This window comes from Crassostrea angulata, chromosome 1 (genome assembly GCF_025612915.1).
Source record: "Crassostrea angulata isolate pt1a10 chromosome 1, ASM2561291v2, whole genome shotgun sequence".
Taxonomy (NCBI): domain Eukaryota; kingdom Metazoa; phylum Mollusca; class Bivalvia; order Ostreida; family Ostreidae; genus Magallana; species Magallana angulata.
In genome coordinates this window covers 44,894,482-44,919,738 of record NC_069111.1, presented here as the reverse complement: position 1 = coordinate 44,919,738, position 25,257 = coordinate 44,894,482, and the positions used below count along the sequence as shown (strand labels likewise).

The window sequence follows — 25,257 nt, the reverse complement described above, 5'->3', positions numbered from 1 at the left end:
CATGATAAAATCATTACATTGCTTGGATACATAACTGTGAGATAAACATATTTGCTTCAATAACCGTTCACAAAATACTGTGGTTTCATCAATATTCGTTGAACACCAATTTTCGTGGATTTCGATGTTAAGTTGATCCATGAAATTAAATGTTCACTGAAATGCAATTTCTATTAACATTTTTGTATTGATTGGGTCATTGGCCACGAATTAACGTATCCTTGAAACAGTGATTTTCACTTTATCCACGAAAATTGATACTCTTGAATATTAATAAAACCACAGTACCCCTCAGTAAAAGGCTACAAATAAAGACTTTAGAGCCCTTGTGACCCCTAATTTTAGGAGCCAGCCCCTTTTTCTTGATATCTAATAAAAGGTCATTTAAATCCTAACACATTTTGTTCAACAACTGTTTAGAAATTCGTTACCGTTCTTGAGATATATGGGAAAGAACATTTTAGGGGCCGATCCCTCAACTCCTTATAGGGGCTGTTTAACGAAATTTTGAAAATTACATAATATTTAATACATCATTTTGAGCATCTTTTCTTCTATACTGCATTTCAAAATAGTTTTCCTTTCTGAGATAAATGTAATCAAAATTCTGGACTTTTGGCCCCTAAAAACCCCTAATTACGTAACACATGATAAAATCATTACATTGCTTGGATACATAACTGTGAGATAAACATATTTGCTTCAATAACTGTTCACAAAATACCCCTCAGTAAAAGGCTACAAATAAAAGACTTTACAGCCCTTTGGACCCCTAATTTTAGGGGCCAGCCCCTTTTTCTTGATATCTAATAAAAGGTCATTTAAATCTGAACACATTTTGTTCAACAACTGTTTAGAAATTCGTTACCGTTCTTGAGATATATGGGAAAGAACATTTTAGGGGCCGATCCCTCAACTCCTTATAGGGGCTGTTTAACGAAATTTTGAAAATTACATAATATTTAATACATCATTTTGAGCATCTTTTCTTCTATACTGCATTTCAAAATAGTTTTCCTTTCTGAGATAAATGTAATCAAAATTCTGGACTTTTGGCCCCTAAAAACCCCTAATTACGTAACACATGATAAAATCATTACATTGCTTGGATACATAACTGTGAGATAAACATATTTGCTTCTATAACCGTTCACAAAATACCCCTCAGTAAAAGGCTACAAATAAAAGACTTTACAGCCCTTTGGACCCCTAATTTTAGGGGCCAGCCCCTTTTTCTTGATATCTAATAAAGGGTCATTTAAATCTGAACACATTTTGTTCAACAACTGTTTAGAAATTCGTTACCGTTCTTGAGATATATGGGAAAGAACATTTTAGGGGCCGATCCCTTAACTCCTTATAGGGGCCGTTTAACGAAATTTTGAAAATTACATATTTAATACATCATTTTGAGCATCTTTTCTTCTATACTGCATTTCAAAATAGTTTTCCTTTCTGAGATAAATGTAATAAAAATTCTGGACTTTTGGCCCCTAAAAACCCCTAATTACGTAACACATGATAAAATCATTACATTGCTTGGATACATAACTGTGAGATAAACATATTTGCTTCTATAACCGTTCACAAAATACCCCTCAGTAAAAGGCTACAAATAAAAGACTTTACAGCCCTTTGGACCCCTAATTTTAGGGGCCAGCCCCTTTTTCTTGATATCTAATAAAGGGTCATTTAAATCTGAACACATTTTGTTCAACAACTGTTTAGAAATTCGTTACCGTTCTTGAGATATATGGGAAAGAACATTTTAGGGGCCGATCCCTTAACTCCTTATAGGGGCCGTTTAACGAAATTTTGAAAATTACATATTTAATACATCATTTTGAGCATCTTTTCTTCTATACTGCATTTCAAAATAGTTTTCCTTTCTGAGATAAATGTAATAAAAATTCTGGACTTTTGGCCCCTAAAAACCCCTAATTACGTAACACATGATAAAATCATTACATTGCTTGGATACATAACTGTGAGATAAACATATTTGCTTCTATAACCGTTCACAAAATACCCCTCAGTAAAAGGCTACAAATAAAAGACTTTACAGCCCTTTGGACCCCTAATTTTAGGGGCCAGCCCCTTTTTCTTGATATCTAATAAAGGGTCATTTAAATCTGAACACATTTTGTTCAACAACTGTTTAGAAATTCGTTACCGTTCTTGAGATATATGGGAAAGAACATTTTAGGGGCCGATCCCTTAACTCCTTATAGGGGCCGTTTAACGAAATTTTGAAAATTACATATTTAATACATCATTTTGAGCATCTTTTCTTCTATACTGCATTTCAAAATAGTTTTCCTTTCTGAGATAAATGTAATAAAAATTCTGGACTTTTGGCCCCTAAAAACCCCTAATTACGTAACACATGATAAAATCATTACATTGCTTGGATACATAACTGTGAGATAAACATATTTGCTTCAATAACCGTTCACAAAATACTGTGGTTTCATCAATATTCGTTGAACACCAATTTTTGTGGATTTCGATGTTAAGTTGATCCATGAAATTAAATGTTCACTGAAATGCAATTTCTATTAACATTTTTGTATTGATTGGGTCATTGGCCACGAATTTACGTATCCTTGAAACAGTGATTTTCACTTTATCCACGAAAATTGATACCCTTGAATATTAATAAAACCACAGTACCCCTCAGTAAAAGGCTACAAATAAAGACTTTAGAGCCCTTGTGACCCCTAATTTTAGGGGCCAGCCCCTTTTTCTTGATATCTAATAAAAGGTCATTTAAATCTGAACACATTTTGTTCAACAACTGTTTAGAAATTCGTTACCGTTCTTGAGATATATGGGAAAGAACATTTTAGGGGCCGATCCCTCAACTCCTTATAGGGGCTGTTTAACGAAATTTTGAAAATTACATAATATTTAATATATCATTTTGAGCATCTTTTCTTCTATACTGCATTTCAAAATAGTTTTCCTTTCTGAGATAAATGTAATCAAAATTCTGGACTTTTGGCCCCTAAAAACCCCTAATTACGTAACACATGATAAAATCATTACATTGCTTGGATACATAACTGTGAGATAAACATATTTGCTTCAATAACCGTTCACAAAATACCCCTCAGTAAAAGGCTACAAATAAAAGACTTTAGAGCCCTTTGGACCCCTAATTTTAGGGGCCAGCCCCTTTTTCTTGATATCTAATAAAAGGTCATTTAAATCTGAACACATTTTGTTCAACAACTGTTTAGAAATTCGTTACCGTTCTTGAGATATATGGGAAAGAACATTTTAGGGGCCGATCCCTCAACTCCTTATAGGGGCTGTTTAACGAAATTTTGAAAATTACATAATATTTAATACATCATTTTGAGCATCTTTTCTTCTATACTGCATTTCAAAATAGTTTTCCTTTCTGAGATAAATGTAATAAAAATTCTGGACTTTTGGCCCCTAAAAACCCCTAATTACGTAACACATGATAAAATCATTACATTGCTTGGATACATAACTGTGAGATAAACATATTTGCTTCTATAACCGTTCACAAAATACCCCTCAGTAAAAGGCTACAAATAAAAGACTTTAGAGCCCTTTGGACCCCTAATTTTAGGGGCCAGCCCCTTTTTCTTGATATCTAATAAAAGGTCATTTAAATCTGAACACATTTTGTTCAACAACTGTTTAGAAATTATTTACCGTTCTTGAGATATATGGGAAAGAACATTTTAGGGGCCGATCCCTTAACTCCTTATAGGGGCCGTTTAACGAAATTTTGAAAATTACATATTTAATACATCATTTTGAGCATCTTTTCTTCTATACTGCATTTCAAAATAGTTTTCCTTTCTGGGATAAATGTAATAAAAATTCTAGACTTTTGGCCCCTAAAAACCCCTAATTACGTAACACATGATAAAATCATTACATTGCTTGGATACATAACTGTAAAATAAACATATTTGCTTCTATAACTGTTCACAAAATATCCCTCAGTAAAGGGCTACAGATGAAAGACTTTAGAGCCCATTGGTCCCCTAATTTTAGGGGCCAGCCCCTTTTTCTTGATATCAAATGAAAGGTCTTGTAAATATAACCTTTTTTTGCATTACATGTGTTAACAAAATATTTTTCAGAAAAGAGATAAACCAAGAAAACCATGAAAAATTACGACGTTTTTTTAGTCTCAATTTTCGGGACCAGGCGAGCTTTAATGCCTTTTGAGCATGACAAATTTGAATGCCAAATTGCACATCTACAATCTCTTGTCTACAATCCCTGAAAGTTTGAACTCAATATCTTTTACCGTTTAGGAGGAGATCCCTGGACAAGCCGACCCTCTGAAAATTACTAAAACGTCATTTTCTCAAGAACGGAAATGACCTCATCAAAATGAAAAAATGTATATTAAGTTCGGACTAATATCTATTAGATCTGAAAGTTTCACGAAAATCGGTTCAGCCATTTCCGAGAAGTCGCCTGCACAAATTTTGTAAGAAAAAAAAAAATAATAATAATAGGGAAAAAGAAACCGAACGATAACAATAAGGTCTTCCGTTGGAAAACGGAAGACCTTAATTATGCGTGTAAGCACGACAGATTAAGCTTTACATTTATATATTTTGAAGGTCACAATGAATAATACACTCTGCAAGTTTTTTGGAAAAGAATTCAAGAGTATATCTTCTTAATATGATCATGAAAAGGGACACGTAGGGAAGGCACCACACATGTCTTACTTCAAGAGGTTTTACAGCAAAGCTAATCTTAAAAGACATAGGTAAGAATATTTTGTGCCGATATTTGATTCAAAAGATTGAGAGAATGTGTACAACTATGTAAATCTAATTTTTATTATGAAGTAAGAGCGTTTTGTAACAGAGTCGTCAATTTGTTCTCTTTTTTATTAGAGAGAGAGAGATGTTTAGTTCGAGCCAGAGAGGTTAGGTGTTAGCACAGCGCTGGCGTTGCTATCCTAGTAAATGCCGTTTGGGACATTTCATAATAATTTATGGATGAATATTAAACGTTTATATCCATCATTTTCTATAGTAATGTGATTTCTTTTAAATTTCGCAGATGTGCAGTGCATGATGAAGAAAAACATTTGCATGTGGAAAAGGTTTGCAATAAAAGCAGATTTTAATCGACACATGAAAAGCCATGGAGAACCCCAGTTTAAATGTGATATTTGTGGGCTGTGGTCAAGAAATAAAAAAAGGAGCATAAGGAACATATGACCCAAACTGGCGAAAAAAAAATCACAGATGCCCTTGTCGTAGATCGTTTAGGCATTAAGTAAACCTATATCGACATAAAAGAATGTGCAAATCAGTCTGAATTTAACATTTTGTTCTTTTATTGATCGGCATATAAGCTAATTGGAGATGTAAATTTTCGTTATAACTCGCAATTAGTTTTGTTTACTGAAAGTTCCTAATTAAACGCGAGAAATTAATATCCGCGTAAAATCGCGATAAGCACTTCTCTTGGATTTTAAAATCTCTCTTTAATATTTGTATAGATGTGAACTATTTGGAATATGATAAAAATTCGGCGTTCGCGATTCTACATTCTCGCGATTTGATGCTAAACCGTTAAATCGCGGAATTAAGACTTAGTACTCGCGTAAAATAAGGAAACTACAGTATTCACATAAAGATTTTACCTGTTCTGTTTGAACTTTTCAATGATATTCTATAATAAAGTTTGTAGCAATTTATTATAGACTCATATTTTACATGAATTTGTGCAATTTTATACATGCAACATAAAATTACAATGATCCCATTTTGACAGTCGGTAAGATTTTTGGTTTATCACAACGTGCATTTCCAAGCGAACACCCAGAGATCCCTTCTGTAACGACTTCGCTCTTAGAACTGTTCCCTCCTTACGCTTTCCACAAACTCGTTTCCGAAGTTATGTATCAAAATGATTGTCTGAAATTAAAGTGAAACTCTTCACAAAATTAAGATAAAAGAAACCTGAAGTTTTAATTAAGATATGACACTATGAGCGTTTTCTCGTCGTGCTCGAGTTTTACCCCGGGATACAAAACTCGAGATGCGCACGCAGAGTTAGACGAGAATGACTTTTTGACTACTGAGACTCTCCAAAATGGAGGAAGTTATCAAAGCACAGTTGAACGAAGACTTAATTATTGAGGATGGAACAGACATTTTTATTTTTCTTGCGATAGAGCAGACCTGGATCCAAATTCTCTTATACCTGGAGCGGCGTCGTTATATTCCAAGACTTGAAGGCTTTTCGGAAAACATTGTGCCACAGTTTGACAGCAAGCAATTTCTTAGACATTTCAGAGGGAGCCCAGAAATTTTTTATTTGATCATGAACTCGATTGTACATTCTCTCACAGATGATAATGCATGGCCAGGTGGTGTAGAGCCTATCCTGCCTGAGAAAAAACTTTTAGTATTTCTGTGGTACATGGCAAATCAGGAAACTTTAAGAGAAGTTAGCAATACATTTGCAATCGGCACAACGACAGTTCATGAAATTGTAATGACTGTGTCAGAAACAGTAAACGAAAACTTGGTTAACGTAAGTTAATATTCGTAGCTAAGAATTTTTTAAAAGTAATTTTCAACCCTAATACATATAATTATTAAATATAAGTAAAGGTTTTCATTCATGCATGTTGTAAAATTCTAGGTGATAAACTGGCCAGATGCAAACACACAACACGCCTTATCACGACGATTTCAACTCCAGTCTGGATTACCTGGTATTATTGGCTCTTTAGATGGAACCCATATTCGGTTATCTTCAGCTCCTGGTGGTGACAAAGATTATTTTAACCGAAAAAAGTTCCCTTCAATCCAGCTACAGGTACATGTAAAGCATATTTTTACTGTGTGTTTACATCATGTAAACTATTTTATCATCAATTAATCAGGTAACTTTAAACTGTTCGAAACTCTTACTTTACTGATTACTTATAAATGTAGAATGAAGACCTATAAAATTGTTTTTTTTCTAAAATATACAGGTTGTTGCAGACTGTGACATGTTGATAAGAGATGCTTACACAGGTTGGCCTGGGTGCACCCACGATGCACGTGTTCTCAGAAATTCCTCTTTGTTTGACAAAGCCGAGAATGGACAATGTGTTATGCATGGAAAATTTATTATTGCAGACAGTGCCTATCCATTGAGGAATTGGTTGGTGACACCTTTCCGAGATAATGGAAGACATAATGCACAGCAACGAAGATTTAATCAAAGGCTGTCTGTGGCCAGACCAATTGTTGAACGGGTGTATGGACACTTAAAAGGAAAGTTTCGAAGGCTTCGAGATATAACTGTTCGAAAGCTGTCTCGTATAGTTTCTCTGATTATTTCAGGATGCATCTTGCACAATTTATGTGTTTTGCATCATGATGACGTCGAAGCGTTCATAAACAACTTCTTCTTCAGGAACAGCTGATACGTCTTCACCCTTGTCCAATTCTGTATTGATTTTTAGTTTATCTCTGGAGCGTCCTGTGTCAAAGGACACAGATACCTTTGTGGAGGCCTTATTGCCATAAACCTCACTGAACCGCTCTAACTACTTCCAGGAATACTTTTTATTGCCGGTTTTGTTATTTTCATCATTTATTTCTTTGTATTTTTTTTTCAATGCCTTCCACTTATTGATCAGTTGTGTTTTGGAAACATGTATGCCATTTTTTTTCATTTCACTTGCTATTTATCCCCAAAGAACATCATGAGATTTTGTGCCTGAAAATTTGTCCTCCCTGTGGCGCCTTAAATCAATTAAAAATCGTTCTTCACTTTCCTTCCAAACATGCATTGTGTTCTGTAAGTAAAGTAAGTTTTTCAGTGAGTAGATTATGAAACTCAGGAAGTGTTAATTTGATATCATTAGATACTCTGATTTCAGAACATGCGAGATCTTCTTCAGGTCTAGAGTATGAATGTGTCAAAAATGAGGAAAAGCACTTTGTACTCGCGCAAGTACTTATTAATAAAAAGTCAAGATTTTTGTCCGGTATGAGTTTCTCGGAATGATTTTCTACAAAATTCCAATCTACCTGCGAGTCAGAACTGGAGGGTGTAGAAGGTCCAGATGATGTAGATTCTGATGACGCTGAGCAAGAAGGGGTGGTCTCAAATACGCGTGAAGTTGATGCTCTAGAAGAAGTTGATGTATCTAGGGAAGTGGAATTCTTGTGACTGGTTGAAAGTGCTTCCCTAATGGCCCTCTTTGTCTTCGGGTCTGTTTAATATGAAAATGATGTTATTGATATGAAATAAAAATTATTTAAACAAAATCCAAATCAAAATATTGTTTGTTTGCCACTGACTCGAGAAATTTAGCCTTGCTAAAATGTTTTATTGATCTTTTTAATGTTGATTTTTTAAATCATTCTATGTCTAATAGTCATAATGACTTAATGTTGCTATTATATATTTATGAAAAGAAATTAAAATTGTATTCATACCACCATCTTCTGAAAGAAAAACGGTAGCCAGACTCTCATCTAGCAGACATTATTGCCCATCTATCTTTATTTGTACCCTGAAAATGGATATAAAAATTACAATTTTGCCCTGTTCTTCATGCATTTTATACAAGAAAATGTTTTCAACATATTCATTAACATTTTACATTTTTTTATGCGATATCCCTATTCATTTTAACTAAATATAAGGTCACGAGACGAACTTACGTTGCCGATCATTCTTGAATACATTATAAAATATTACAAATAATTTTTTTAAGTTCTGTATAACGATTAAAAACCTTTCAAAATCCTTTTGCCATTTCGAAATAAAAGAAACAAAGATACACTCACATGTTGTTATTACCGCGTGACGCCATCTTTGCTCCATCAAACCCTGCATCGTGTGAGAGTTAAACTCGATTTAATCCCGGGCTCAAACTCTCGCTGTTTATGTCGCACTCTCGCGACCCGAGTCGAAACTAGAGTTCGACGAGAAAACACTCTATTAGACAGTTACTATAAATGAAATAAAATTACAACGGTTTTTATCATTTAAAAAAACGGTGAATCTTGAAGAAAATGTTCTCAATATCAAATTGATTATCGCAATAAACTATGACTTGTAGAATCTGTGATAACTGAGATAACTACCTGAATGTAATATCTGCTGGCATTTCATGCGAATTGTTTCTGCTGGGGTCTTGAATGCTTTCCATCTGATCTACAGAGTCCGTATCGTCAACCAAATTGTAGACTATAGCCCGCTTAGTACGATAAGAAAATTTCCTGAAAGGTATGCTAGATAAATTATTCAAAAAGATAAAACACAAGAGCGTAATGTGTCACCGGAAAATAAATTGTTACTCTTAGGATAATCAATATTGATATTTCAAGCTTACCTTTCTGGATCAAATCGTATCTGAATGTGTACTATTGAATTTCCGATGAATTGGCCAAACTCTTGACAAGAAACTGTTCCCTGTCCTCTCATATCATTCATGGTCAGCTCAGAGAAAAATGTTTCCGCAACCATACAGCAAAAATGCTCTAACATTGAAAGTACCTCCATGACAAAAAGAATACAGCCATGTTTTTGCATCTATACTTGAAACTGTTATTCCCACAACTGACATGCATATGTCCACCAATGCCTTTTAGGTCTATTCAATGATAGGTTAACTATCTTTCTCATATCGGGGTCTGAAACAGAAAACGTTCATTTTTTTAAATCGACCGTGGAACTGATCTTTACTATTTTGCATCGTGGTTACTGATCATATTAAACAAACTAACTTTTTTTTCATATCATGCATTCAAATTCTAAATATATTGTGCACCTCCACTGCAAAGAGGGTAAGGTATGTGTACTTTTCACGTTATTAAACACCTTGAATTTGATTGAATTGGAAATTAATTGTCACTCAAGTTATGATCGTGGATACTATCCCGTTAAATGTCGATCGAGCCAGAGATTGTGCATGAATGCTCCAGCAGAACGCGCAAAACAATAACTTAGTATCTATTGCTGAAATTATTACACTTTTGAGAAGGAAAAATGATGAAAAACGTACAGGAAAGTAAAGTGTTACTTACCGTTCAAATTTTCCTTCAGGTGCAACTCAAAATCGCCATTTTTCGTGGAATTGATCATACGCGTATCACGTGGTCAGCAACCGTCTCGGTAGTACGAAGGTAATGCTCCAGTCGCATTGGCTCACGTCCAATCGTCCAATTACCTGATCACTCGCGCCTTCCTAACGCATTATCTTACAATACTCGCTTTCACTGCACAACAGTCGCAATATAGATCGCAATATTTCAGCAACAGTCTTAACTTTTTTCGGTAGCACGAATACTGTGTCGCTTCTGCTCGTGCGCCAATTGTAAAAGAGTCTTTATTACTTCACTTAATTTGCATTCATTCTTTGTTTTTAGTAGGTAAATGCACTAAAGTTTAGTGGGACGTCATATTTATTCTATTTATTTCTTTTCTACACGTTTGGAAAACTTGTAGTGATCGTATTTCAGCATTTTTAAACAGCAGATTTCAGCCCTTGTTTCGTTAATTTAAAGAACAAAAGTTACCCCGGTGGTACACCCCGATAAAGCATGTGGCCCTCTTGTGTTTTCAGCAATCGATTTAAATTTGCTTGTGAATACTATTTTATTAAAGCATGAACAAATCGTCTTGAGCACGATTGTTATTAGTTAAAATGATATTTATGCGTCAAAGTCAATAAGCTTTTGAAGTCCTTAGATTTCAGTTTACAAGATAAGACATATTCTTTCCTTCGTTTGCCACATTTCATATTATCTCATATTGCACTTCAAAGAAGAAATCAATGGAAATGAGCAGACTTTAAAACGAGACAAAATTTGTCATTCATTTTTGACACTCATCAACTATGTATATAGGAGTCAAACTGTGATCTATTTTATTTCTGCCACAGTCAGCCTAAATAAGCATAAGCAGTCACGTACAGACTAGATATGAAGATTAAAGAAATTTGCAGGGCACAGAATCTTAGAATTAAGTGAAAATTTGTACATCGTCTTATGTCTTGTGAAAAATGGAATGCTGTTAGAATGTGTCTTTATACTACGTTGATAGTTACAAATTTTAAGCCTAATTTAATGATATATTATAACGTCATGGATGTTTGAAATTTATCTGGCATTGTTCTATAGTCCAGTCACCAGTCAGTTAAATTGATCCTTAAATGACGGTTTGCAGAATTTTCATTAATTTTATTGAAGATAGAACCATTTTAACAAGACCTTGGACTTTCAGTAAGACGTAGCTACCGAATTCTTGCGTTAAAACAAGTTAAAATGACGCGGTGTCAAGCGAAATATGCAGCGATTGCGTAGTCTTAGCTCATAAGCCATACAGATACTGTTGATTTCAGAGAGCCCTGACTGAGTGGCTGACAATGAAATAGACAGGCATACGTCACATTGTTGTTTGACACAGCTACCCAAAGTCCAAGCTCTTGTTAAAATGGTTCTAAATGAGAATTAAACCAGAACCCAACGAGCCTTAACGGTCACCTGAGTACCGTAGCCCATGCAAAGACCTCTCGAGGAATCACATACATGTGTTTTAAGTTTCATTCTAGAGTACACATAAATAAATTATTGTAATGACGATCACTTCTCTGCCTGATATCTTTGAAAAGAAGACTGTGAAAATATATAATTTTGGCTAAAAACTGTAAGATTATAATTGAGTACATGACCTGATATTAAAAAGGTGCAGGACCTTTTCCTTTTTCCTAGCTTTTAACCATAGGGATAATGCATGTATAACGGAGTACGCTTGTAATGGTACGCAGATGTCCGAGGATCATTAAGCTATGTGTGTCTCTTGTTTATATTTTAGTATAGGACTTGTCCTATTCTATTGTTATCCAATGCAACAAAGTTTAAAAGATCTTATATGGGATTCCTACAAAGGCAACATTTCCTTTGATAGAAGAAAGCGGGTAAGTTGATTCAAGTAATTCGCCTAAAAGAAACATGTTAAACGTATTACTTTTAAACTGATTTTAATCCATTTCATCTCATCAATCGCTAATATTTAAGAATCTAATAAAAGTTGCACATTGAATTTTATGTATCTCACTTCTTACGTTTTGATTTCATTGCGCAGATGTTCATTATATTTTTAAGAATATGATCTTATTAATTTAAACCTCGTTTAAATCATTTAGATCATTTTTTCATGATTACACAACATTCGTAGAGAAAACCCATTTGAATTAAGGAAACAAATACATTTTTTTCGTGCGGAAGCTTTTTAAGTCGAAAATGACAGAAACGAGCAACTTTATCCATTTCCATATACTTTTTCTTTTATGATACTTTATTCATTATTTCATTATCACATACATAAAATTTGATAGGTTTGTGACATGTTCTATAGGTCCTGTGTGACTTGTACAGAACTAAATTTTGGGAGAGTGAAAGACGTTTAGCATACAATTATGCAAATATAGAGAAAATGTCTGAATACTTTGTAGCCAAATTTTGCGAGAATTTTATCTTTGAAGCCATTTATTTATATAAAATTTGACATCACTTACCCCAATATTTATTATTTCAAAATGATACTGAATACGTATCTAGGCAAACTGGATTAATCTAATAAAATTCTTGATATTCGATTTGTAATTTTTAGATGAGTTTTGTCTGCAGTTTTCAATGATATTAATACTTCTCAAGAAATTCTTGATACAAGAACAGTGAGGAATGGGATACCTTAAGATTTTAATCAAAAAGGTAACAAAAAACATTACAAGGCTTGAACGTGACAGTAAGTCACAAATCGTCAAAGAGACACATTGCAATTTTAGTTTTTTTCTTTTTATTTTATTAATTTGTGGACAAGTTGCTGTCCTTTAAAAAGGACTACAATACGTGGACCATTTGCATGTGTTTCCAACGAAAACATGAAAGCCTTATTATAATAAGATTATCAGAGATTCCACCGACTCTAGCTCTCTGCTTTTAACCACTAAATTTGTACGCTGTATTACGTATGCATGTATGTATAGCCATGACTTTTTATCTCAAAAATTTAAAGGATTCATACATCTAAAATAATTATGATCTATCTATGAATGAAGTTTGCTTGTATAGTATCAGGCATTCGGTGAATTCTACTATTTGCGCACACATTACAATGCGCACTACTTTGTTAACTATGCTTATTCAATCATACTTAAATGCTTAAAAAATTTTAATCGGGAAGTACTCTAGCCTCACCTACTGTAAAAGTAAAGTTAAGCTACAAGTTCATGTGTATTTGGAAAACAACAAAACATTGCAAATTATGCTTTTTGATGCATGTTGTATTTCGGCATAACATTAACTTATTTCATAATACTGATAGTTCATATCACATGCCAATCATTTCTTTAAAAGGAATACGTTGTTTCTGTAATGTTTTCCGACAACTTTACAATTACAGCGCCTTTGAACTTATGTGTGCATATGGCACGAAATCCCTATCCCGGTTCAGATAAACGTGTGCTAGCCTGGTTCCCAGACATTACGCACAGGAACCAGGCTAGCTCATGCGCAGGTTTAACCTCGCTTATATATTTTCTGCGTGGACCTCAGGGTCCACGCAATAACAATTACATGTTATTATTGTAAATACAAGAATATGAAAACATGAATAAAGCAGCCTTGAATGTATGTTTGACGTATTCTATAATTTAACTTTAGCTATTCTGAGCTAAAAGTCAAATCGTTTATCTGTCTGTTCATCTGTATATTTTAAACGGAATTATTTTAATGTTCAAATTACAGTTTCTTTAAAGGTTTGACTACAGTATTTAATTTTACTCTGTATTTTTATCAAAATTGTACAACTTTAGACACATGTTATAAATGCTATACAATGTACAGTAGCAAATAAAACCAAGCAGGTGCATCCAGCAAGGCATAAAACTTTGTTTAGGTCGAGGCTAGAAATGTGCTTAAAATTAAGCCCGGACTTTTGACCTCTGTCAGGAAGCAACACGCATCAAACATAAAAATGACCTTGCATTATTATACCCCCTGCAAACGAAGTTTGGGGGGGGGGGGGGGGGTTATATAGGAATCACCTTGTCCGTCCGTCTGTCTGTGCAATCGTGTCCGGTCTATATCTTTCTTATGGAAAAACATTGGAAGTTCTTACTTCACACAAATATTTCTTATGACCTAAGGGTGTGTCATGACCTTGACCCAAGATCACTCGGGCAAGGTCAAGGTCACTGGCAGAAAAGTGCAAAATTCATGTTCTGTCCATATCTTTCTTATGGACAAATATTGAAGTTCTCTATTCACATAAATTGCTTATTACCTGAGGGTGTGTCATGACCTTGACCCAAAGTAAATTGAGGAAGTTCAAGGTCATTGTTTCAAAAATGCTTAATTCCTATCTGTGTCATGTCATGTATTGATGGAAATATTAGAAGCTCAAATTTGACACAAAGCTTGCTTGTCTCAGGCCAAATAAGATTATTTTTAGATTCTTATCCTCGTCTCTCTGAAAATGGCCTGCCACGATGATTTTTTTTCTGAAAAAAAAATTGTGGAAAAAAATTTTGGAAAAAAATCAGGCTCAGTATACCAATAATTCAAAATGTTTAAATATTAAATGGCTACTTGACATGTGGATTTCTTTTGATTCGAGTCATGGTTGTTTATAAGGATGCAAATGTCCTCATGCATTAACAGTTAACTTAAAATAAAATAGAATTAAAGGATAGATTTGGTTTAGAGCAGTAATTATTTATAGAAAATGGACAGTGAAATAGATTCATCCAATATTTTCTATAATAGCAAAAATACACGTGTTATGATTTTTTTCTTAGCGGGGGGTATCAATTGTAAGCTTGCTCACAGTAACTCTAGTTATAAAACTGGGTTAGTCAGACATCTTACACCTTTTTTATCTCTTAAAAACCAGTCCTTGTCGCGGGCAAAACGCCCCTAATTTTAAACCCTTGTTTGCCGTTTTATATTTCATTGCACGGCCTGTCCATTTTAAAAAGAGAATATGGAAGCTTTGTGATAATCGTCCCGATACCAACTGAGGAGTCCAGATAATAAAGAGAATTTGGAAATTATTTTGTCTCAGCCATTGTTTGACGTAAATCTTCGGTGACATTCTTTTGTGACACCTTAAATCATTTGGCCAATATAACCAAAACGTAGCACATACATTTAGTATCTTTGGCTCAGTGAGTTTGAATTTAATCAATTTAATTCAAAGGTCAGAATACTCTTCAAATGGAAGACACCAATAACAATGAAACTTTTCAAAAACAAAATAATCTGTTTACACCAAGGCTTGGGATTTTCAAGAACCCTTATGAAGGTTAAAACTTTAATGTAAAAATAAAACAAATATGTCCTATTAAATTATTATTCTGGAAAAGAAAACCCACGAGGATTATATTTAACTTACTCATACAGAATATAGCGGGAAGGTGTGTCCATGTTTAAAAATCATTTAAAGCTAACAAAAGCCACTTTGTAAATACTTTCATTCTTAATTAAAGTGAGATAAAGCATTCAAACTATTTTGCAAACTAGTAATGTTTAACAGAAAAAAACTAACAATCTGTATTAATGTTGCTTTTAATTATGATGTAGAAATAAGAGACAAACAAGAAAAATGTAAGTGAAGATATCCCATTTAACCACAAATGACACTATTGATTTGTCTGATTCTTACGTATCTATTATTTGGCTAACCTTTCATATGAAAGATGGCTTCTATTGGGGGTTTAGCTAAAGTTCTGATTGGCGGATTGCTTATCTCAACCCGTTATTTTTAAGAACCAGATGTCCTGTTATGGAGTGGTTTATTGGTTTGTGTTGAATGTGCGTTGGTCGTTTAAAGGTAATCAAATTTAGATACAAATCAACAAATTATTAATTTAACAATATTTTAGCTTACATAACCATATCTTTTATCTTTTATGTATTTGCTATACTAGTATGTAATTGCTAAGTAGCAGTATAACAAACTGAAAAGCGGTTTTTAGATTTGTTGGAAGTCATTATATTGATACTTCAATTTTTTTCAGGAATTCTTGTTTGCGTGAAAAATGAGTCAGAACCGACTAGGATTTACTCCACTGAAAATAGTGTCGCTCGTAGCTGGAGGGATAGCGATCATTTCCCACATCACAGCGGTGGCGTATCCGGAGTGGGACGGAATAGATGCTCAATGGCGTCCATCACCACATTCACCAATGACATTACCTATTAAGGCTTATGGTTCCTTATGGGATTTTACTCTAGTAAAAGACGGTTCAGGAAAAATGTTTTTCCATCCTTCTGTCCAACACTTGGCAGACACAGGCAAGTTATGCTATTTAAGATAAAAGACACCTATATAAGTGCTTGCTCTGTACTTTATGTTTGTAAATTATTCTCTTGTTGTCACTATTGAAAAATCAAATAAAGTTTTCAATATAAAAGTTTCAATTTAAAAATATTCGCATGCTTAAGTACAAGTTAATTCTTTAGATGGCTTGATGGACGTACCAGCAGAGCCCTTTATAAAAATGTAACAAAAAATTTCCAAATCTTCTTTAAGGGGAAAAAATTATAGATTTTTTCCTTTTCATAATAATTATAGTTTATATAGACACAAACCAATTTTGGTAGATTTGAGGGTTAATTTGTTGACCATACAGCCCCCTTAAGTTATACATGCTTTCATGTCCGGTGATTTTGAATGACGGTAGAACACTTACATATAAAAGTACACAGGGCGAAAAACAATCTTTAAGCAAGTCCTTAAAGGTGGCGGAAAGGTGGCTTAAAGGATATACAATCTTTAAGCCACCTTTAAGCTGAGCTTATAGGTCCTTAATGTCCAAACTTCTTTAAGTCACCTTTAAGCCATCTTTAAGCTACCTTTAAGCATCTTTAAGTGGAATTTATGCTCCCTTTAAGTTGTCTTTAAACCATCTTTAAGTTCCCTTTAAGTCAAGTTTGATCAAACTGAACAAAAAAAACATATATTAAATGCAAAAGCTCTTTTATAGGGAGGGGAGGGGGTGATCCGAGTGATGATATAATTTCCAAGGAAGGGGGATGTTCCAGGCGGTTTTTGATTGTCGCTCCATTAATCACATATCGCTATCATCAACAACGCTCCGATGGACACAGATTGCCGTTATAAAATTCTTTATTATTTTTTTTGTTTGTTTCAAAATTATTCAATTATTATTATTATTTAATTATTATTGTAGGGCTGAGCGCAGTCTCTGTATCATAATTTGCGCATGAAATTATATTTCAGTATGTTTGTTTCCTATTATAAATTAATCGGTGAAATCTCTCTCTCTCTCTCTCTCTCTCTCTCTAAGTTCATCCGATATTAAACAAAATAAAGATAATGAACCAAAACTGCATGATTTATTTAATAATCGGTTGAAGGTATGTATTTTTTTTTCAATTTTAATTATTTCTAGGTGTAATTCTAGATCTGCTAGTTACATGTTAAAGATGAAAAGACTCTCAACTGCCTTTGTATTATCGGACAGGATATTACTGCTTTGTTTGTCTAGACATAGTTTTGTTCATTTGTGTATATCTAATTAGAGTCTATTGTTTGTCCAACTTAAGAAAACCCCTGGAACTAACACAGAATATACAAGATATACACAACAGTTGTGTCGTGTGCCCAGGTGCACGTTTGTGTATATCTAATTAGAGTCTATTGTTTGTCCAACTTAAGAAAACCACTGGAACTAACACAGAATATACAAGATATACACAACAGGTGTGCCGTGTGCCCAAGTGCAAGTCAGGGTTTCTAAAGGCGTTGAAATCTTAGTATGTACGTGTATACGATAAGTCTAGTGAGTAAAAGTTTATTTACATTTGTAATTCATTTTCAAAGTATTATTTCCTAACTGTGGGTTTTGAAAATGTTACGTCTACAAATTAAAAATACATGTATGTAAGAGTAAAATCTAGAGGCTAATTAATTCCTGTACCGGTGATAATAAATAGGGGTTAATTGTTTAAATATATGTATAAGAGTAAATGTGTCACATACCCGGCCTGGTACATCATACAATTGTATGTACAAGTATATGTATACATCATTTGCAATTGCCACATGCAGTAAATACGTCACCCGTAATTGGTAATATTGAATGTTTGTTTTAGAATTGATAGTCTAAAAATCATGTATACAATTAAATGTTTAAACATACTGGAACGGTGCCGTGATTATGAAAACCGGAAACATTGCGTAGAACTAATACCCTTATAGTTTCAATGCATTTAATAAAAGAAATGATTTCATCTTCTTCCTTGCATTTCATTTAGCTATGAATTAGATGAACGTTTATTTACTCGGTTTAAATTTATTTACTAAGTAAGCCTTACGGTTTCCATTAAGGTATAATATATTTTTTTTTCACTGAAGACCAAGTTCCGTATTTCATTCTAAATATATGCATGCATGTAATTTATAAATTAGATATGATTGATTGTTACAATATGAATGGAAGTCAAAATCTTTTCAAGTAAAAATTACACATTGAATACATTGATTCAATATCCACTGATATATAGGATATAAAAACCTCCTTAAATATGTAAGTTGCCGTGGCGCAGAGGAAGTGAGGAAATGCTGGTAAACGAAGGGTCCCGGGTTCAATCCTCGTCTTGGTCGTTTTGATTATTTTTTTTTCATTTTATTTTCTAGAACAAAAACCATTTTTAATACCTTTTCTATCATTATCATATAGTTAATATATTTTGTTGGTAAATTAAGCACAATATTGAATAAAAAGATTTTTTATGGCTTAAAGGTGGCTTAAAGAAGGCTTAAAGGTAGCTTAAAGGTGGCTTAACGAAGGCTTAAAGGTAGCTTAAAGGTGGCTTAACGAAGTTTGGACATTAAGGACCTATAAATTGTCCTTAAAGGTAGCTTAAAGGTGGTTTTAAAGATAGTCTTTAAGCTGCCTTTAAGCCATCTTTACGCTTCTTTAAGTCATCTTTAAGCAACACATATAGCTTAAAGGTGGCTTAAAGATCGTCTTTAAGCTACCTTTAAGCTATCTTTAAGGAGAACTTAAAGATGGTCATTCATCCTGTGGTACTCAAAGTCCGTTTAAATAATAAGTAAATTGCAATCTTTATGCTAAATTCCATCTAGATGTAAACTTGTATGGACGATGGACCTAAATCATTCCTACAAGACTATTTTTCATGACAATTTTTAAGAGTTAAAGTCCAAAATCAATCAAGAATTATATAAAAATCGAACTATATTTTTAGTGGAGAGCAAAAGTTGCATGACTTCTTTTTCAGTTGAACATAATGAGGAAAGGCGTTCTTGTGAGAGATGAAATTAAATCTGTATAAAAATTATGGAATAGTTGTTCTATTCAAATCAAACTATGATACTAATACATTGATTTTGAATATAAATATCATTTAAAAATGACCATGTCGTCAAATTTAATTTTACAGGGGTACATACATAAGTGCAGTGTGTCGTTATTCTTCCAAATTTTTATATGAAAAGTAATGCGCAAACTCTAAAAAATGTTTATGTTCATTATTTGAATGTTGATTTGTAAACAAAACTAATTTTAAAGTGTTCTAAACTATTGTATGTATCACTACCAATATTGTATCTTAACTTGCCTCAGACTTACTCCGGAACACACTAGTTAGACCACCGACCTCAGAAAATGAAGTCTGTTAAATTCACATCCAGATCGAGAGTTGCCATTTTTACATGAAAATTCAATTTACGGGGCTGGTGATGGTGTTAAAAGACTATTAGAGGCAAGTAAAGATACGATATCAGTAGTAAATTATGAAGAATGTAATGGTACTAATTATTTTTTTTACATAATTTGCGTATAAATATGGTTAATCAATCCAAAACTAGCGCATGCAATAAATACACATTTTTAATAGATGGCACTGAGCTCCAGGTCGTCCATCCGAATTTTTTAGACCGGAAGCTACAGACCGTCAGCAAGGAAATTAACACTGACGCGAATAAAAGTAGCCTTTAGGAAAAAAAATCATTATGTCACTGAGAAGTATTCTCATGTACGTCCCTGATTGCTCACAGACTTGTGTTTTTCTTTTTAGGTCTTTCCACCTTTCAGGTGAAGACCTCTTGTTTTCTTTATGTTTTTAGGTCTTTCCACCTTTAAGGTAAAACACCTTTTGTATTTCTTCTGGGTTTTTTTAAAAAAAAATTCTTCTCTTTTTTTACAGGGACAGCTTTTTGTTTCGAGAGATATTAAAACAATTTTTTCTTTATGCTATTTACCATTAAAATTAATGGTAGCAAATGACCCTTTGCTTGATACCTCCCAGAACTTACAAAGTTATTGCCCTTGTTTTAAAAAAGCTTGCTACTCCTTTGAAACCATAAGAGATAGAGACTTGGAACTTTTACCAATGCCTTCATTACACTTAGAGGGTTCTTCAATCTATTCATACCGAAAGGATCTGATAGTTCTTATAGTTCTAATAGTTATTGCCCCTGAAAGTATTTAAATTTCTATGAAATCACTTTCAACTTTTTTTATTATTAGTCATAGAGACTTTGGACCACTTGGGATGGAAGCGTCTACCTTGGCCGAACAAAATAACATAAAGGTCAAAGTCATTTGAAAATCAGTTAATTAAAGAGCTTTTAGATCTCTTTTGTTAAGGGTGGTAGAGAAAAACTTTTTCATGGATGTAGTAGGACATCTTAAGACATTTAAAAATATAGCCCTTAGCTTCTACCTTTAGATAATATCAGAGTTATTGTCCCTATTGAACGAAATGCTTGTTATCTCTACTCCTCTGAAACCAAAAGAGAAAGAGAGTTGGAACTTTTACCAAAGTCTTCAGTACACTTAGAGGGTTCTTCAATCTTACATACTGAAAGGGCCCACAGCCCTCTTCTAGTAGTTATTGCCCCTGAAAGTATTTAATTTTTTATAAAATCAATTTAAACTTTTTTATTCTTTGTGATAGAGACTTCGGACCACTTGGGATGGAATTGTCTACCTTGGCCGAAAAAAAATGACATAAAGGTCAAAGGTCAAGGTCATTTGGAAATCCGTTAATTAACACAGGATGAAACTCTGTCATTCAGTCAAATGAGTGATAACTGAATGGTCTGGAAAGGTGACTGAATGGCAAGGATATGCCATTCAGTCACATTTCAGCTACCTTTCAATTGACTGAATGGCAGAGATTCATCCTGTGTAAAGAGTTTTAGATCACTTTTGTTAAGGGTGGTGGAGAAAAACTATTTCATGGATGTAGTAGGACATCTTAAGACATTTAAAATAGAGCCCCTTGGCTCCTACCTTTAAATATGCCCCTATTGTATGAAAAGCTTGCTATCGCTACTCCTCTGAAAGCGTTAGAGGTAGAGACTTAAAACTTTTACTAATGTATTCAGTACATTTAGGGGCTTCTTCAGTCTAGAATACCAAAAGGGCCCAAGGCCCTCTTCTAGTAGTTATTACCCCTGAAAATTTCTTAAGTTTGTTAAAAACACCTACAACTTTTGAACTTTACAGCGTAGGGCCATCAGACGACTTTAAATTGAAATAATGACCTTTACCAGTCAATATGACATAAAGGTGAAAAGTCAAGGTCAAACAAATAATAAAATGCACATTTTAGTTTTTTACTTTTTTATAAAGTAACACAAAGAAAATGTTTTATGAATTGTATGGAAACAAAACGTAAAGAAATGATGTGGTAAAAAGACATCTAATTGTTCGAGTCTACTAGCTATAGTTTATTCTTCTTCCTCTTCTTTTTCTATTTACCTCGGGATCACTTTTTTGTTATTAGGATTATCAAAACAATTTAAACAGTATGTTGCTCATTAAAAGTTAAGGTACCAATTGATCCTGTGTCAAAAAACTCCAAGAACTTACAGAGTCAATGCCCTATGAGAAGGAAATGCTTGTTATCGCTACTCCTCTGAAACCATAAGAGATAGAGACTTGGAACTTTTACCAATGTCTTTAGTACAATTAGAGGGTTCTTCAATCTATTCATACCGATAGGATCTGAGGCCCAATTCTAGTAGTTATTGCCCCTGAAAGTATTTAAATTTCAATAAAATTAGTTCCAACTTGTTTAGCTCACCTGAGCCAAAGGCTCAAGTGAGCTTTTCTGAGCACAATTTGTCCGTTGTCTGTCGTTGTCGTCGTTGTTGTAAACTTTTCACATTTTCATCTTCTTCACTTGGCAGAGTTCAACTAAATTTGGCACAAACCACCACTAGGTAAAGGGGATTCAAGTTTGTTTAAATGAAGGGCCACGCCCTCTTTAAAGGGGAGATAACTGAGAATAATTGAAAATTTGTTGGTATTTTTAAAAAATTTTCTTCCCAAAAACTATTCGGCCTAAAAAGCTTGTGTGGAGGCATCCCCAGGTAGTGTAGATTCAAGTTTGTTCAAATCATGATCCCTGGGGGTAGGGAGGGGCCACAAGAGGGGGATCAAGTTTTACATAGGAATACATAGAAAAAATCTTTAAAAATCTTCTTCTCAAAAACTATCAGGCCAGAAAAGCTCAAATTAAAATGGGAGCATCCTCAGATAGTGTAGATTCAAGTTTGTTCAAATCATGCTCCCCAGGAATAGGATGGGGCCACAATGGGGGGATCAAGTTTTACATAGGAATATATAGAGAAAATCTTTAAAAATCATCTTCACATAAACTATTAGGCCAGAAAAGCTCAAAATAAAATGGAAGCACATCCTCAGGTAGTGTTGATTCAAGTTTGTTCAAATCATAGTCTCTGGGGGTAGGCCGGGGCCACAATAGGGGGATCAAGTTTTACATAGGAATGTATAGAGAAAATCTTTATAAATCTTCTTCTCAAAAGCTATTAGGCCTGAAAAGCTCAAATTAAAATGGGAGCATTCTCAGGTAGTGTAGATTCAAGTTTGTTTAAATCATGGTCCCCGGGGGTTGGGTGGGGCCCCAATTGGGGGATCAAGTTTTACATAGGAATATGTAGAGAAAATCTTAAAAAATCTTCTTCTCAAAAACTATCAGGCCAGGAAAGCTCAAATTAAAACGGAAGCATCCTCAGGTAGTGTAGATTCAAGTTTGTTCAAATCATAGTCCTTGGGGGTATGGCGGGGCCCCAATGGGGGGATCAATGTTTTACATAGGAATATATGAAGAAAATCTTTAAAAATCTTCTTCTCAAAAACTGTTAGGCCAGGAAAGCTCAAATTTGAGTAGAAGCATCCTCAGATAGTGTAGATTCAAGTTTGTTTAAAGCATAGTATCTGTTGAATAATCCCAATCATTCTGGGGACGAAACCAAACGGTTTCCTTTTCTAAGAATAAGAAGTGCATCACGGGAATTCTTAGAAAAGGAAATCGTGTGGTTTTGTTCCCCGAATAATTGGGGTTATTCAACCCGCATGCTATAAATTGATTGTTAAGAAAGTAAACTTCAGAAATATTAGCAAACAAAACCTACACATGTTCATTTGTAGTTTGTCTGATTATTTCGACCTTTATTTAATGCGAAATCAAAGTCGTAATACAACCATACCCGTCTCGTCGTCAGGGGCGAAATTTAACATGAGGCGAAATAACGTGGTACCCTCTTATGTCCTTTGTTTGTAAGCAAATTTTGTTATCTCCCTAAAAACTTAAAATCTTTACCAGAGAGAACCAATTCCGCACTTGATGGACAGTTTTTCCTTTCCTTGAGCGTGCATAAAATTTGATATAAAATCGGACCAAGTAGCTTTAAAAATATTCTGGGAAAGTTTTCGGTCCAAAACTCAGTACTTAGTGTGAAAGCACAGGTTATGCAGATTTAAGTTTGATGAAACCATGATTCCCTAGAGAAAAGTGGGGCCACGAAATAGGGGGGGGGGGGTATATAGTAATAGAGAACAATCTTCTTACAGGTACAACAACAATAGGGGCTTGGTATTTACCCGAAAAAAAAGAGGTGGATAAAAATTGGCAGATTTTCAATTTTTTTTAGCAAGATCTACTGTACTTAGTTGTCAAGATATTTTGATACTGTAATGCTAATTTGATCAGAATTAAGGCAATTGTTGCTCAGGTGAACGATGTGGCCCCTGGGCCTCTTTTTATTACTTATCATAGAGAATTCGGACCACTTGAGATAAAAGTGTCCACCTTTGCCAAACAAAACTAGAGGTACTGTGAGCAAGCTCACAATTGATACCCCCCGCTAAGAAAAACAAATCATAACGCGTGTATTTTTGCTATTATAGAAAATATTGGATGAATATATTTCACTGTCCATTTTTTTTATAAATAACAACTGCTCTATTTTTGAAAACTGTTAATGCTAAAAGGAGTAAACAAACTAATTGCTATCCTTTAATTCCATTTTATTTAAGTTAACTGTTAATGCAGGAGGACATTTGCATCCTTCCGTTAACAACCACGACTCGAATCAAATGAAATCCACGTGTCAAGCAGCATTTAATATTTAAACATTTTGAATTATTGGTATACTGAGCCCGATTTTTTTCCGAATTTTTTTCCACACATTTTTTTTCCTAAAATTTTTTTTATCGGGCTAGGCCATTTTTAGAGAGACGGGGATGAGAATCTAAAATAATTTTATATGGCCTAAGACAAGCAACCTTTTTGTCAAATTTAAGCTTCTAATATTTCCATTAATACAAGACATGACACAGACAGAATTTAGCTTTTTTGAAACAATGACCTTGAACTTCCTCAATTGACCTTGGGTCAAGGTCATGAAATACCCTTTGGTCATAAGCAACATTTGTGTAAAGTAAGAACATTCAATACTTCTCAATAAGGAAGATATGGACCGGACACGAATTTTGCACTTTTTCTGCCAGTGACCTTGACCTTGCCCGAATGACCCTGGGTTAAGGTCATGACACACCCTTAAGTCATAAGCAATCTTTGTGTGAAGTAAAAACTTCCAATGATTCCCCACAAGAAAGATATGGACCGGACACGAATTCTGCATTTTTTCTGCCAGTGACCTTGACTTTGCCCGAACGACCTTGGGTCAAGGTCTTGACACACCTTTAGGTCAAAAGCAATCTTTGTTTGAAGTAAGAACTTCCAATGTTTCTCCATAAGAAAGATATTGACCGGACACGATTGCACAGACAGACCGACGGACAAGGTGATTCCTATATACCCTTCTAACTTTGTTTCCAGGGGGTATAATGACTTAAAGGTCAAGGTCATTTGGTTATCTGTTAATGAGTTTTTAGATCTCTTTTGTTTAGGG

At 34.1% G+C, this 25,257-nt stretch overlaps 1 protein-coding gene and 1 long non-coding RNA gene across 2 annotated transcripts; one reads left to right on the top strand and one right to left on the bottom strand.

Moving 5' to 3' along the window:
- Positions 1-6,221: 6,221 nt before the first annotated feature.
- LOC128167912 (uncharacterized) lies at positions 6,222-7,443 on the top strand. Its single transcript, XM_052833901.1, has 3 exons — positions 6,222-6,555; positions 6,667-6,843; positions 7,004-7,443. Exons 1-3 carry the CDS (start codon positions 6,343-6,345, stop codon positions 7,439-7,441), a joined length of 828 nt encoding a protein of 275 aa, XP_052689861.1. The 5' UTR covers positions 6,222-6,342; the 3' UTR covers positions 7,442-7,443.
- Positions 7,444-7,465: 22 nt separating this feature from the next.
- Positions 7,466-9,532, bottom strand: LOC128167918 (uncharacterized). The gene is made up of 6 exons (XR_008241275.1): positions 9,365-9,532; positions 9,117-9,251; positions 8,817-8,944; positions 8,463-8,539; positions 8,052-8,236; positions 7,466-7,816 (listed from the first exon to the last, which is right to left on the bottom strand). It is a non-coding gene; the product is annotated as an uncharacterized LOC128167918 (long non-coding RNA).
- Positions 9,533-25,257: the final 15,725 nt, after the last annotated feature.

Excerpts from the sequence above, each read along its gene's own strand:
- LOC128167912 (XM_052833901.1), top strand. The coding sequence starts at position 6,343 with ATGAACTCGATTGTACATTCTCTCACAGATGATAATGCATGGCCAGGT. Across the intron at positions 6,556-6,666 it reads TAAACGAAAACTTGGTTAAC|GTGATAAACTGGCCAGATGC; the intron begins GTAAGTTAATAT and ends GTAAAATTCTAG. Across the intron at positions 6,844-7,003 it reads TCCCTTCAATCCAGCTACAG|GTTGTTGCAGACTGTGACAT; the intron begins GTACATGTAAAG and ends TAAAATATACAG.